The sequence below is a fragment of the Glandiceps talaboti genome, chromosome 5 (assembly GCF_964340395.1).
Source record: "Glandiceps talaboti chromosome 5, keGlaTala1.1, whole genome shotgun sequence".
NCBI classification, from domain to species: domain Eukaryota; kingdom Metazoa; phylum Hemichordata; class Enteropneusta; family Spengelidae; genus Glandiceps; species Glandiceps talaboti.
The window spans coordinates 21,622,421-21,638,981 of NC_135553.1; the positions used below are offsets into that span (position 1 = coordinate 21,622,421).

The following is a 16,561-nucleotide window of genomic DNA, read 5'->3' on the forward strand; positions in this document are numbered from 1 at the left end:
TCTGTACGTGCGAATTCGCCTTTTCGGGCATATAAATAACCACAGAATCACATTTAGAAGAAATATACACACATTTTGATATAATATAATAGCAATAACTCCCGCCGAAGGCGGGTATACACTCGAATTTGGTACAATTCGCTCCATGTAGCACTCGCCATTCGGCTCGTGCTATATGTCGCGAATTGTACCAAAATCTCGTGTATACCCGCCTTCGGCGGGGGTTATTGCATACCTATTTGATATCGAGGTGTGTACGATTCGTACATTTAATCAAATTGTTATTTGAGATGACATATTGGATGGCCGGTTTGTGTACCTCTAAGGGCTTTAATTTTAAAAATTGCGATTCTCGGTTTAATTATTTGTTATTAATATAATTTCTTTTTGAAAAATATGATGAATCCTTGATGACAGAACATGATCTCTCGGACAACAAACAAAATAAAAATTTTTGACAAAAATGGATTTCGAATATGACAAATCAAATCGGTATATCACTTGGCCACTTGATGTCACGCATTATACATGAAACTTATAGGCAATATATAATCAACGAGATGCAAAATGGCTTCAAGTCTTCAACACCAGCTCCATGTCGACACAACAACCGCGATAAATTGAATGCAGGAGTTTACACGCTTTACTGGCGCTATTCGCTGTCGGGGCTGAATGGAGGCTTTGCAAAACAATTATAATTTAATGCTGGATGACTGGATGAGTTTAGAGTATCATTATTCCCGTCACGTGCTGTAATACTATATTGCTCAAAGGCTTAATCTGTTTCGTGAACAACAGCTATTGTATTTTATAAAACCAAACGTACTGCACGCGGGGTGGGGGTGGGGGTGTAGTGGGAATGGGATAGGGAGTAACTTATTATCTTTACACTTTAAAAAAAACAATTACCGTAACGGTTGAATATGAGTTCAACCATTACACCATGAAGTCAGAGATGAGAAATGTTTGCGCTCAGCTAAATCACTTAATTAAATGCAAGGATTGCAGAATATTAATATGTAAGTTATGAGTTGAAAACCCCCATAACATAATGGTAAGAGCCTCTAATGATCAACGAACCAATCGTTGAATTTTACTGGGTTTGTTCCTAGTACGATAAACTAGGCAACGTCAACTCTACACAGCGCGGATTACCAACATCTTCACATCCCATTTCAGTACTTAGCAGAGTTAACTGAATCCTAAATCGTACAAAGGGAATTAAGGTAAGATTATGTCATTCATATATCTATCGTTATGTATAAGATATAATTTAGTAAAAGCGTAGACCCTACACGTAGGTTCTATGGTAAAACCGGCTCAAGTAGGTGATCTTCATTACAGTAAATACATAAAAGCAATGTGAACGGTAACCAGATTTAAACTGAATGCCTTCCATACGGGTATACTCTTGCAATTTCATGATTTATGCAAGAAATTTAGCTCTATATGTGCTTTTTCAAGTCCCAAAGAAAGTTAGTTCTCAAAAATGTTTTCAAATGCCCGCCTCATGTTCTCAGCACAGGAAAGCTTGCCATCATCGACTTCACTCGGCTTTCGTGATCCCCTACATGCGCGGAATATTCACACCCGTTTCCATGGCAAATAATAAACTAAATTCAAACCGACGCCATTTTTTCTGAGGAGTAGCAATAACTCGGAAATATTTATTTTTATTTCTGCTATTTGTTATCACCATTCAAGTAATAGTTATACCTGAGGCTTTCACCAAGGGACTGTCCGCCGCTGGTTTCGTGAAATATATGTCTCGAACGTGTGTCACCGAATAGAAATGGAGTGTTCCTTTAAAGTTTGTTTGTTTTTCAACCAATATTCCCCCTTCCAACGCGAAATCAGACTTTTCTTTCGAGACTTTGCAATAGCGACACCATACTCCGTAATTTGCATCTATGAGGTACTTGCTGTTTTCACTGGTATGGATGTTTATCCACTCAAATTGTTCAAGCCATCGTGCAAATTTCACACCTTCAGATTTTCCAGACTGTGACGATTGATCTATTGAAGCCATGGCATTTGAAACGTCGCCTGTTCTCTTGTTGCGATTAGCAGGTTGTTCAATATTTCCATCACTCGTACCTGGCTTACTAGAAATGAGTTATAGCCGTTTACTCAGACTGGAACCGGTTATTCACCGATGTGTAGGTACTCGGTCAAACTGTCATGATTTGTGGAAAGACGTTGAACTGAAATCACCAATGTCCGGGGCAAACCGGAGTAGCCAATGAAAAAAAAACAGAAAAGGAAAAATTGTGTTGGAATCAAAGGCTTGCCGTCAGAGTCATACCCAAACACAAACGTATCAAATTTGAGTACACTGTTCACGTGAATGGTCGTCCATTGTTATCTAATAAAGGAAGTGTCAATCAAAACTAATGTCAACAACTTTGTCTGTCTTCACACGGCATTGGAGTCACAGTATGTCAGTCAGAGTCTACACTACACTGCGATGTATAAATTACTTGCAAGTGCGACCTTCAAAATTGTCGGTAAAATACCGGTAAATGTGAAATTTCACCTTTTATATACCAGTAAATTTAGAATGTCACCTCCTGAATGCCGATATTCGTGATTTCACTGGCATTGGCACAGTTTTCACCGGCAACTTCCTAGGCTGCTCGGAATATCGAACAAAGTAAAAACAAGATTGATTTTCAATTTTGAAATAGTGAAGAGATGGTATGAAGTTATGTAGGCGAAATCTCCAGCATGATTGCCTACCGATGCGATCTTACGGCCAATCGCACATGTAATAATGGGAAGCTTTTATAGAAAGTTGTAACATAGATCTCATGGTGGGCGTTTTTAAGGCCAAGAAAAAAGAGAATCGTTTTCTGGTGAGTTTGCATCACTTAAATACCCTGCCTCGATCTTCTTTTTTCTTGTGTTTGTCCAGCCAATGCAGACTGCAAATCCAAGGGAAACACAAAATAAATCTCTACTACTTCTGGGAAGACAACAGCACAACTAAACATGAACAATTAAAAAACAATTTGCGTCGTCACACCACTTTAGGCAACGTTTCCTGACCAGGAACAACAACTTTCTTTTGTGTGACCATGGCGGCTAATTACCGCAACTATTCTGTGCACAGATATTTTAACAAAGTAGCGTGTCGAACTAACCAACTCGTACTAGCTCATGTAGCTCCAAGCTATGTTTGATCGACGAAAATGTTGACCCCTTTAGGAAGACGTGTTGTTCGTGACGAACCTGAACAATATCAAAATGTTTTCATTTAAACTGATATTAAAGTTTATATAATAAGGGCCAAGGACAACTATTTAATTACTTCTGTGTTGGAACTGTACAATATTTCATTATTGTTCTTATTCGATCATATATATCATGTAAACAAGTCGGTATGTGATACGTGTCTTTTTACTGATTGTAACTTTTCCCCCTAAAATTGAACAATAAGACGTTATTCCCCAATATTTTTCTTAGTTCAGCCAATGAAAATACGAAGGAACTTAGGGGTCTTGTCACTACGAGCCGCTAGACGATTTTTTAAATGATTTGACAAATTTGGAACACCGCAGAACAATTGACGTAGACACGGGTTTTGGTGACTTGGAACGGCCTGGGTATATAATCCATCCATATTTTCTGTTCAAAGACAATGATCTGACTTGTGCATGGTACATGATACATAATACATATATAATTTCGAAACAAGTAAACCTTCTTGTATGTAGGGATACGCAAAAGAAAGAACGTTGTATCAATTGCAACATATTGTATCGTTAATTTCTCAAGGTAACTGGTTTGAAATCCATTATCCTTGCCTTTTGTCTCGGGGACATTATTTCTTGGTGACGTTGGTTAAGTTATGTCTGCTCAGTATAGTAGGCCCTGTGACTTTTGGCATCACTCCTCATTCATTTCCCAACTTGTCACCTATGGGTTTAACCCCTCGAAGTGGTGTGAGAGTACATGTCTTTCAGATGGTGCGATCCTTTGTGATACTTATATGGACTTATATGGTGTCATGGTTTACTTGAAACCAATAATTTATCTCACTATCCAGTGACTTAAATGCATGTTGGCAAGTCACAGTGCTATTGTTTTCTTCGCATTCTATATTGCTAGAATGTGGTGTTTTTTGTGTGTTTTTTTTGGGCGTTTTTTACAGTGCATGAATAATCCTGTTGTTGCTCCATTCCGCAAGAGTTGAAATCTGTATATGAAGATAGTATAAACACCAATTTCAAGTTTATCGCTCTTACAGAAATTTGGCAAATACAAAATACAGATATGTATAAATTGGAAAATTACTCTCTCGAAATTCAATGTAGAGACCGGGGTAGGGGTGGCGGTCTAGGGACATATGTACATTCCACTATAAACTATACTGTTATTCCAGATATAACAGTGCCAGCTGCTGAATCAATGTGGTTGGAATTTGTTGATAGAGGGAAATATTACATTCTCGGCGTAATATATAGACCACCACATTTTGATGAAAATGCCTTTATAGATGGTATCGAAAATACTCTGAATCAAGTTAATCACAAGTACTATGGCTGTATTATTGTTGGCGATTTTAACATCAATGTCATCTAAAAATCTAACACTTCACAGAAATTACTTAACACACTTTCTTGTTTTCATTTAAAGCAAATGATTTAAAATTCAACTCGCATTACCAAAACCTGTCAAACCACAATTGATCATATTTATATATGAATTTAAGTAATAAGCACATTGACGCAGGTGTTATTATCGCCGATATTTCCGATCACTTACCAATTTTTGTATTTGTAAATAAATTCTGTACTTTGCCTTCGGAAACTCCCTTATCATTTTCGAGAAATTTCTCAAATTATACAGTCCAAAATTTCAATCATGATCTACATATAGAGTGTTGGGAAGGAGTTCTGAATTGTCATGATGTCAATGAGGCATATGAAAATTTTAGCAAAATATTTTTGAGTATCTGTGATAAACACGCTCCTCTACATGCCAATGGCAAACGAGAAAGAAAGAAAAGTAAACATTGGATTACAAAAGGATTAAAAAAACTCGATAAAAGTAAAACACAAAATGTACATTAAATTAATCAAAGAGAAATTTAGAGAACCACTGTTCACTCGGTAAAAAAAGTATAGAAATACACTGACTTCCATACTGAAAAAAGCCAAGAAATACTATTACACAAATCTTCTCATGACAAATCAGAACAACACCAAAGAGATGTGGGACGTTATACATGAACTATTAAGGAAACAAAAACACAAAAGTTTGAAAATACCGAATCGAATAAAACCCAAATCTGAAAGCTGTACAGAATTTATTACTTAACCGCAGGATATTATTGAACAGTTTAACGACTTCTTCATTCAAATATATAGGTGAAAGTCTAGCAAAGAAAATTGACAATTCTAGAGGAACTAAATACATGTCATATTTAAATAGCCCAAATCAGTTTTCCTTTTTCCTCCGCCCTGTTACTGAAAATGAAGTCAAAGACATAATTTCTTCACTGGACACTAGGAAAGCGGCTGGTCATGATGGCATTGGTGTTAAACTTGTAAAAGACACTTCAAAAGAAATGTTGAAACCCTTATGTTCACTTATTAATTTATCATTTTCAAAAGGCATCTTTCCCGATGACCTCAAAATAGCAAGAGTGTTACCGATTTACCAGAATGAAATTTTTTTAATTCAAAAAAGAATAGTGCGCACCATAACAGATAGTCACTGGTGTGCTCACTCGGGGCCATTATTTAAAAGGTTGAATATTCTTGACATTTTCAAACAGCACAAATTACAGCTTGCCGTTCTCGTTCATGACGTTTTGCACCTCAGATTACCGGATACCTTTCAGGATTTTTTCACCACCATTAAACACTCCTTCACAACACGACAGAGCGCCAGAAACGACCTTACCATCCCAAAAGCAAACCATAAGACTGGCCAGTTCACTGTCAAGTATGCAGGTGCTAAACTATGGAATAGCATCCCTTACAACATTCGCAACATAAATAGCAGAAGTCATTTCCAAACAGAGTTCAAAAACTATTGTAAACTAGATATACTTCATATTCATAGAGATTGATTACCGTTTGTCTGTATATTTAAGCAGATCATTTGTTGTTTCTTTGTGTTTGTGTATTTGTTTGTTTGGTTATTTTTATTTTTTTTATCCACCTATATTTATATAATGTATTTTTTTAAATCCTTTATGATTTTTTTCTATTCTGTCAATATTGCAATATACTCAATTTGACCAGCAGCCCCAGTAATTGGTAATTCCTAATCCGTAAGATTGTAAAATGGGACGGACTCGACTAGTTGCAAAGGCAACTATTTTTCGTCTCCTTTCCCAAGTTGAATACTTCATATATTGTAGAATTGTTATATATGTATATATATTTCTGGGAATAAAGAAGATTATTATATATATTGGTAGTAGTAGTAGTAGTAGTAGTAGTAGTAGTAGTAGTAGTAGTAGCAGTAGTAGTAGTAGTGGTGGTGGTGGTGGTGGTGGTAGTAGTAGTATTAGTGGTAGTAGTAGTAGTAGTAGTAGTAGTAGTAGTAGTAGTAGTAGTAGTAATAGTGGTGGTGGTGGTGGTGGTGGTGGTGGTGGTAGTAGTAGTAGTAGTAGTGGTGGTGGTGGTAGTAGTGGTGGTGGTGGTAGTAGTAGTAGTATAGTAGTAGTAGTAGTAGTAGTAGTAGTGGTGGTGGTGGTGGTGGTGGTGGAGGTGGTGGTGGTGGTGGTGGTGGTGGTGGTAGTAGTAGTAGTAGTGGTAGTAGTAGTAGTAGTAGTAGTAGTAGTAGTAGTAGTAGTAGTAGTAGTAGTAGTAGTAGATTATTTTATTATAGTGACGAGATAATAACATACCTCCCAGCCCATCAGGCTCAGTTATAAGTCAACTTGAACAAAAGAAATGATACATTGACAATATAGAGAGCTTACAGTGCATCGACATCGACATCATACTAGAATGTACTTTTATTCAAGTATTTTCACTTGAGGAAAATAGTGCATAAACTCGGCTTGTGCAACTTTTACCTACATGAATAATAATCAACCTTATTTAAATACAGAATCCTCCGGGACACGTATATAGTACATGTAGTAGCCATGTGTAGTTTTCATAAACAGCGCCACCAAGCATCATTTATTGACAACGAATGTGACACGGTTGCACTAGTTGTAATGTGCAGTTCCGTACATTCAGTATTTCTTTCCAGTACGAGAGTTATTTGTTTTATGTAGTGTATGACCGGTATCATTGCATTCATGATTAACACACAGTTTTACTACAAGTGGGGAAAGTTAATTAACAGCCAGCCGATCATGCACCGTGTAAAGTATTCTATAATGTGATTCATGACCTATAAATATATACGATGCCACATGCAATTCGTTATCGAATAGAAAATGTTGCTTCCATATCTTTTGAGTAAGCTGTATGGGTTAGCAAGCCCAACATGTCTTGGTCGTATCGTCTATGTATCTCCTAGATACGTCTTTAAAAACACGTAGTTAAACCAGGAACGTACATGTACTGTCCCGAAATTAATACTACACATGAAATCTTATTTCTATTATGAATAGCAGGTTCTCTAACTGGTTGCTGTAATGAGATATCGAACGTCAACACTTATGACCGTCTTCGTTTTGGTGATTATACTGTTTCACTCCGACTCATGGCGGCGACGGCGGCGACGACGGGGATGTGGTGCCGTAGACTGTTCCGTCAGTGGCTGGGGAAGTTGGTCTACATGTTCGATTTCTTGTGGCGGTACCGGGAGTCAAATTAGAATAAGAAGTATCGTGGCGTATGCATCCTGTGGTGGAAGCTGTAATTATGGTTTGGTTGAAACACAGTATTGTTATACACCTGCATGTAAGTATATCACTCCTACTTGTATTGTATTGTATTGTATTGTATTGTATTGTATTGTATTGTATTGTATTGTATTGTATTGTTTTGTATTGTATTGTATTGTATTGTATTGTACTGTACTGTACTGTACTGTACTGTACTGTACTGTACTGTACTGTACTGTATTGTATTGTGTTGTGTTGTGTTGTGTTGTGTTGTGTTGTGTTGTATTTTATTGTATTGTATTGTGTTGTATTGTATTGTATTGTATTGTATTGTATTGTATTGTATTGTATTGTATTGTATTGTATTGTATTGTCTTGTATTGCAAGTATAAAATATTGATATTTTTATCCACACCATACATAACGCAATCTTATCATGGAAACAACCTTAATGCTTGCAACAATACTTGAAAAATTCGATACTAGTTGAAAGTGTATCAATGTTATAAATAGTTCATAACAAAATTTGACTGCCGAATACGTGAAAATCAATTCAAAATTTGTCCATTTTAAAGACATGACCGTATATTTGGCGGGGTGGAAGAAAAATATATATCGTTTGAAATTTAGCTGTTAGTATTTGTTCACACCCACTATTTGACTATTTACAAATATACTTGAAGGACAACATATAGTTAATTATAGTGTACAAGGAATGCTTCATTACAATATCAAATTCTTCAGTTATTTTTTAACTTCCGTCCGTCCACCAACCCTGTCTGTCTGTCTGTCTGTCTGTCTGTCTGTCTGTCTGTCTGTCTGTCTGTCTGTCTGTCTGTCTGTCTGTCTGTCTGTCTGTGACCACGATATGTCACTGCTGAATTAATTATAATGAAACTTGCTACACATCTTTCTTATGCTAACTGTAAGAACTGAATAAGTTTTGGTAAACATTATGAATATTAACGATCTATTTGCATAATTATTGGCTTTGGTAATTAAGCTATGTCGTAAGAATGTACACATAATTCTATTACTAAGTATATCAATAGTAATAAAGCGCATATGTCATATAAAGGTTTTTCATGTATTGCATTGTTTAAATGAGAAATTTGCATAATCAACGTTTTTCGGTAATTAGGTTATGTAGGATGTGGTGCCGTAGACTGTTCCGTCAGTATCTGGGGAAGTTGGTCCGAATGTTCGATTTCTTGTGGCGGTACCGGAGGACAAATTAGAACTAGAAGTATCGCGGGGTATGCATCCTGTGGTGGAAGCTGTAATTACGGTTTGAGTGAATCACAGCTTTGTTATGCTCCTGTATGTAAGTATCCACTCCTGTTTGTATTTTTATCCACACCATGAATAACACAGTCTTATCATGGAAACAACCTTAATGCTTGCAACAATACTTGAAACATTCGACACTAGTTGAAAGTGTATCGACGTTACAGATAGTTCATAACAAAATTTGACTGCCGAATACGTGAAAATCAATTCAAAATTTGTCCATTTTAAAGACATGACCGTATATTTAGGGTGGAAGAAAAATGTATATCGTTTGAAATTTAGCTGTTAGTATTTGTTCAAACCCACTATTTGACTATTTACAAATATACTTGAAGGACAACATATAGTTAATTATAGTGTACAAGGAATGCTTCATTACAATATCAAATTCTTCAGTTATTTTTGAACTTCCGTCCGTCCGCCAACCCTGTCCGCCAACCCTGTCTGTCTGTCTGTCTGTCTGTCTGTCTGTCTGTCTGTCTGTCTGTCTGTCTGTCTGTCTGTCTGTCTGTCTGTCTGTCTGTCTGTCTGTCTGTCTGTCTGTATGTATGTATGTATGTATGTATGTCTGTCTGTCTGTCTGTCTGTGAACAATATACCAATACTACTGAATCAATTCTAATGAAACTTGCTACACCTCTTATTAAAATTAGCTCCGCTGTCAGTGACACATTCACTATTGCTATTTTGCTAGACGACATGTTTGTGAAATGTATACTGGTTTTAAAACTGTAAAAAAGCGTCTGCAAACACCTTAAAATGACCTTTAGTTCCCTTCGGATTTACTTCGAGAGTTTTCGGGTATTTCCGGTCCCACCTAGACCACGGGATTTTATGACGTCATAGAGAGACATCGTTAGCACGTAGCCTATGACGAGCGTAGTCAACAGGTGAATAAAACTCAACAGCATTGTGAAAAAATACATTGCTGGTGGTTGTAATAGACATCAGTAAACAAAAGCTACAGTCTACATGTCTTATTAACCAACATTTACCGATATTTACTCACACTTCCTGACTAATTGTCAGTGTCTGTGGGTATAAATGCTAAAATATTATGTCCCCATATTATGGCAAAATAAATCAAAATGGCTAGACTAGATATACATAAACACTTGTAATGTCGGGTGTTTCACATTCGATGACTTTTATTTATCTGATTTTTTATCATTTGCTTAGAAGAAGCATTACAATGCCGTCGTGATGCGTTGAGGGCCGGGGTCGACGGCATCTGAGGAAGGCATATTATTTTAGCCTACTATACTCGTACTCGCGTCACCTTTTATTTCATCTGTAATCAAACCAGAATACCTTTCACAAACATTTCGTCTAGCAATAGTGATTGTGAGCTTTTTGAATCACCTTTAAGGGTTAGGTGGATTCTCCGTCGTCGTCTGTTATCTGTCCGTCAACCTTTAGTGGTAAATTAATTGATGATGTCAAAATCCATGCATCCATCCATCACTCCATCCAGCCACCCACCCACCCACCTATCCATCCATCCATCCATCCATCCATCCATCCATGCATCCCTCCCTCCCTCCATCCATCCATCCATGCATCCCTCCCTCCCCCTCCCTCCATCCCTCCCTCCATTCATCCATCCATCCATCCATCCATGCATGCATGCATCCATCCCTCCCTCCCTCCCTCCCTCCCTCCCTCCCTCCATCCATCCATTCATCCATCCATCCATCCATCCATCCCTCCCTCCCTCTATCCCTCCATCCACCCCCCTCCCTCCCTCCATCCCTCCCTCCCTCTATCTATCTATCTATCTATCTATCTATCTATCTATCTATCTATCTATCTATCTATCTATCTATCTATCTATCTATCTATCTATCTATCTATCTATCTATCTATCTATCTATCTATCTATCTATCTATCTATCTATCTATCTATCTATCTATCTATCTATCTATCTATCTATCTATCTATCTATCTATCTACAAATCAATTATTTGTTCTCAGGCCCTGACGACTATTCTGGAGACGATTCTGACGACGACTCTCCTCCAAAGGTCAGTGAAATGCTCATGCAGGTTGTTTGCATATTGTGTTTTAATTTTACTTTTACCTCTCGCATAAAGGTAAGACAACGTCTGTCAGTCTGTCTGTCTGTCAGTCAGTCAGTCAGTCAGTCAGTCAGTTAGTCTGTCTGTCTGTCTGTCTGTCTAATTGTACCTTTTAGATTGCATAGAACGTGCCCATACATTGTTCATACTGGCAGGCGTTTAATGAAATGTGGATAGCATTTATCAAATTGTCTTACTGTTATGATAGATAGTGTCCCTTCAGTGTACTTATAATTTCATGTACCAATTGCAATGTCATAACTATAAAAGATCTTGCTTTTGTTTTCCTAATGGGAAGCATTCGGATATTATGCCAATGATTATATTATTTGAAGGCAGTGTGACAACATTTTTCGACAACTCAAACGGACGGTATGACTACAAGTAAATCGATCAATACATAGCCTTGCATGCTCAATGTATCATCAGCCAATCAATGAAATCCAAATTAAGGAGCATTTTGTAATCACAGGGGGGAGCTGTTGAATAAAATATGACGACCCTCCCCCGATTCCATCGTGCTAAACAGTGACCGTCCCTCAATCCCTCAATTTCCTTTCTCTGAAACATGCCCCCCTCCCCTGTTGAAATTTTTAAAGGCATGCTTTCAATTCCGTCAGACATAGAAAAGGACCCTCGCTCTATCATTTTTAGCATTGAAAAAACAAATTAAACTTTTTTGATAGTTAACATTTTTTAAGGTATTGTTTTTTCCCCAACTACTACTACCACCGGAGTGAATTTGTGAATTTCCTTTATATCGGACGCATATATCAAAATGTATATGATATGTATGGTTTAAATCCTATCCCTTGCAGAACAATGATAATGATGATATCGTAGGTGGGTTTTTCAGATTCGAGGTAATCGTTTCGACCAGTGCAGTAGGAATCGTTGTTTTAGGTAAGTCAACAGCAACCTCTATTTATATATCAACAATCTCGTTCTTTGACAGTGATGTAAACCGGCCTATGAATTTGCTTACAAATTTATTTAAATTTTAAATGTGAATTCTTTCATTTATTGTCTTTCTACAAAGATGTCGTACGACCTCTGAAAATAAAGCAAACAATTTGAAAAACTGTTTCGTGTTTTCTTTTTCTTTTGTAAGTTTACGAAGTGTTGTTCAATTAAAAGGCCAGTTTCAAATTCCTGGTATCTGATGACACTATTTCAACAACGTGAAATAGTGATTGACAAATTTAGTAGTCGCACTGCCTGGGTACATTCTAACTTTGCAGTACTAGTATCCCCAAGTGTTAATTATGTGAAGTTGGAGTTTAAGTTTTTTTAGCTGAAAGGCTTACACAACTAATGACAAGATTCACAAAGCAGAGTGTAATTAGCTCTGAAAATGTTTACTTAGACGGTTTGCCTTCTCAATTTTACGTTATAACTCAGGTATATAATTTGCATAAAATTTGATATATTTCAAAGTTTGTGAATATAAATTATCTTTATGCAAATAAGTTGTGTTTTATGCAAATCGTTTAACTGTTGGCAATGTTATTACATATTTTGGAAGGAAATACAACTGTCAGCTACTTTTATTCCTATAAATGACGTTCACAGAAATCGTTACAGATTGTGACAATTACTGCAGTTATACCATGGGGGGGGGGGGGGGCATACATGCGAAGATTTGTATATGTTTACTACTTGTACTGTGTTGAAAAAAATGTGGATACATGGGTATAAATTTTGCGTGCATTTTATTCCCCAATGCTTACACATAAGGTTGTAATTGTTCGCAACACATCCCTTCTATAATCATTCGCCATCTTGCTTAAGGCACAGGGGCCAGCGAGCATGTAACTGATCGAGTGATCGATTGACCGATTGAATGATAAATTTTTGTGGTGCAATATAACTTATTTTGTGTGATATTGATCACTTGACTCTTTGAATTTTGTGGTGATATCAAACTTTTTGTCCTCTTTTCCTTGCTACATTTCTCTCTTTCACACTCATTTAAGCATTAACTAGTATGCCTACCAGTGTGTGTATGATTGACTCTTTTCCGGTGTGATAATCTCCCCGAAGATTAGACATAAAGCAAATATTCATGGTAACTGATTCATGCTAATTATGCAAATAGGGGTGTTTTAATTTCGATAAGAGGAGAAGAATGGACAAGGTGTCTTTATTTAGTCAATAAAGAGAATTATATACAACTGAAAGAGAGAAAGGTGGCCAGGGAAAGAAGAAAAGAGTTTTGTATCACCAAAAATATGTAAATAAATGGGTCAATTGATCATTATATTATACCAGTATATTGATGGCGCAAATCGAGAGATCTGATTGTCTAGACATTGAACTAGCGCGTCTAAAATGAGCGATAATGCACAGTTGGCACGTGTTCAAATTTTGATGTTGACTGTTCGTCTACGAACGTTGTAGTCCGTGCAGGGATGGGGGCACAAATGAAACCAGAAAATGTTGTGTCTTATAAACTCGGTTTTGACCAGTGAACACAATATATGCACTCGCTATCGTTCATGCATTTTCATTCACTGGTCAAAACCTCTTGGTATACCATCCCAATGTGGTGGTTTATTGCTTAAATATCACACACAAAATAAATTATATTGCACCACAAAAAATGATCATTCAATCGGTCAATCATTCAACCAAATAATAAATCAATCAATAAATCGATCCATCAATCCATCGATTACATGTTTGCTGACATGTAAGAAGAATATACAGCGATTGTTTACACAAAGGATAGAAATGTGGTAGAGCAGTTGACAACTTATGTGTACTCTTAGATAACAGCTAAAGACATTAAGCATTTTGACTCAATGTTCAGAGTACAAATGTGTGTTTCAACACTAAGGTGCCATAAGTTGTAAACCTGAAAACTGGATTTTGGGTCCCATTCATATTGTATATTTGACTCATTGTCGACATAAATCACATACCAAATTCACCAAATATTAACATAGCCTTCATTTATTCCAATCATTTATCAGTAACCCTGAACCTTGACCCTCCTTATATGGGAAACTAAATACAATTACGTAATCAACAAATCATTCTGGGTCAAAACTACCCTCCTTTACCCGACCTAGTTTAACCTGCCTCTTGGCCGACAGAAATTGTTCATAAGTGTGTTTTTGTTATATCGGGTTAAGATTTAGAGTAGACTCTGAGACGACATAACTTGCCGAGTGTGAACTAAACCACCTGTTGTAAATTACTGTGATTGGGGAAAATAGACGCTCAATATGTAGAGTATCATCTTTATTAATACTGCAAAAATAATTAGTAAAAAAGTGTAAATCTTCGTACATATATTTCCCCTGTCCCCTGTGATTATTCCCAGCTTTATTAATTTATGAGTGACTTAAGAGTGAAATCATGAAATGTCTCTTTAAATACAAGTTTAACTTCTTTTCCTTTTGTACAGTTTGCATGTGCGTCATCTGTTACAAGTGTATACCGTCAAACAGGGTATCCACTCTGTAGTACATCAGAGAGCAAGAAAGTATATCCTCCTTTCATTCAAGATACCAGATGTGAACATCATATACATTTTCTAACTACAGTACAGTTTGTCATCATTCTATGAACGCCATACTTTGACTGTTCTATATATTTCAGTACACCCCCAAACTGTTAAAAGTGGCAATATGGATAAGGATTGGGTATTTACTTTGGACTTTTTATTTTAAAAGCAATTTTATCATGGCAAAAATCAATGTGAAACAACATGTGCCAAATATTTGTTTGTAATTCAATAAATTGCAAAAGATTATTAAATGTGTCAAATGTTTGTTATTGTACGTTAAATAACACACGTTTACACATTTTGTAGCTTTTTGCAATTTATGTTGTTTCACATTGATTTTTCAAGTAGGATGTCGTGATCAAATTTTTTTATAAATTAAAAATCCAAAATAAATACCCAATCCTAATCCATATGGCCACTTTAACCTGATTGGCTGCCATCGACGTCTCAATGCCAGATTGGGAGACTTTTTGTATTTACAAGTAATGGTGACAAAGCCCGTACATACCTTCGCGATTCTGTGACGATCCAACATCGCCGAAATAACCATTGCTTATTTTTGTTTCTGAAGCTGTGTCTACGAATTCGAAATCGTTTGAGGGCGTACTTGTATATAGTCAAAGTAAGGAGTTATTAAAAGGCATGAGATAAATCATTGTTGTAAGAACCCATTGATTCTTCAAGATGACTAAGAAGTGGTTGGCAATATAGTAAGAATGTGAAAGTGCACAAATAACTTGAATGTAAGAAACAACTGAGATAGGCGCTCCTATTTCTGTACCGTGAGGACCATGTAATTTTAAATATCTGTACACAATGTAATCAGTTTTGGTCATTAAAATAACCAGATGAGTTTGGGGAAGTAGAAAAGGAGCTGTTTTAAGCCTTTGTTTCTTAAAATTTAATATTTGTTGTCCCATTTGTTCGATAATATTCTAAAATTTATATGCAACAGAAAGTCTGAGGACACTTTTTAATGTATCGAACTTTTTAGATTGTTCATTTTCTTTCCTCAAAATTCCAATGTTTAGTAGATACAATAACTTTTTAACAATAGGCAACATGTAAAGTCAGTCAGTCAGTCAGTCAGTCAGTCAGTCAGTCAGTCAGTCAGTCAACCAACCAACCAACCAACCAACCAACTAAACAGCCAATCAACCAGCCAGCCAGCCAGCCAGCCAGCGAGCCAGCCAACCAACCAACCATCCAACCACCCACCCAACCAACCAAGCAGTCAGTCAGTCAGTCAGTCAGTCAGTCAATCTTATCACATTATTTGTAACCCCAAATAATACATTCTCGTAAACCAGAGCTGATATTTCATCAGTGACATTGCGAGAAATCGTTTTGACAGTGCCGTAAAAGAGGCTGTGGTTGTAATACGTAGATACAAATAATGTAGTCCTGGTTACCCATACTTGCACGTTTGTGGGATAGTTGGATTGCTCAGATCAAATATTGCAATAATAACAGAATCCAATAATAGTCCTTTGTATTTAATAGTGCATCATCAATCATCAATTTCTTGAGAATTCGAATATTTTCACTTATCAGTTTACTTGTTTAATTGCCCTCATGAGCGTCTACTTTTATTGGAACTTGATCTATACATCTAAATGACAATGTTTTATAATTGCACTATTAATTTAGCAAATGTTCATTTGTAAATAATTCAGGATTTATATATGTATGTGTGTGATTGAATATTAATCAATATAATCTCATATGTGTAGTAAATCAAGTTTTGCTTAACCCTTATTGGTTTCGTTTCGTTGTCATTTACGTAATATTGCCGGGTCGCAGGGTCTCCCTTAGAAGCTCTGGAGTACTCGTTTAAGGCATACATACATACATACATACATACATACATACATACA

General features: G+C 36.5%; 1 protein-coding gene across 2 annotated transcripts; it reads left to right on the forward strand.

The window, feature by feature from the left end:
* Positions 1-1,125: 1,125 nt before the first annotated feature.
* On the forward strand, positions 1,126-14,828 carry LOC144435975 (spondin-1-like). 2 transcript variants are annotated; one of them, XM_078124621.1, is made up of 6 exons: positions 1,126-1,226; positions 7,586-7,877; positions 8,943-9,125; positions 11,067-11,116; positions 11,989-12,073; positions 14,583-14,828. In XM_078124621.1, exons 2-6 carry the CDS (start codon positions 7,610-7,612, stop codon positions 14,639-14,641), a joined length of 645 nt encoding a protein of 214 aa, XP_077980747.1. In that variant the 5' UTR covers positions 1,126-1,226; positions 7,586-7,609; the 3' UTR covers positions 14,642-14,828. The 2 variants fall into 2 exon arrangements, with proteins under 2 accessions (XP_077980747.1, XP_077980748.1); XM_078124622.1 differs by having other exon boundaries at positions 1,157-1,226; positions 7,589-7,877.
* The last annotated feature ends 1,733 nt before the right edge of the window (positions 14,829-16,561 follow it).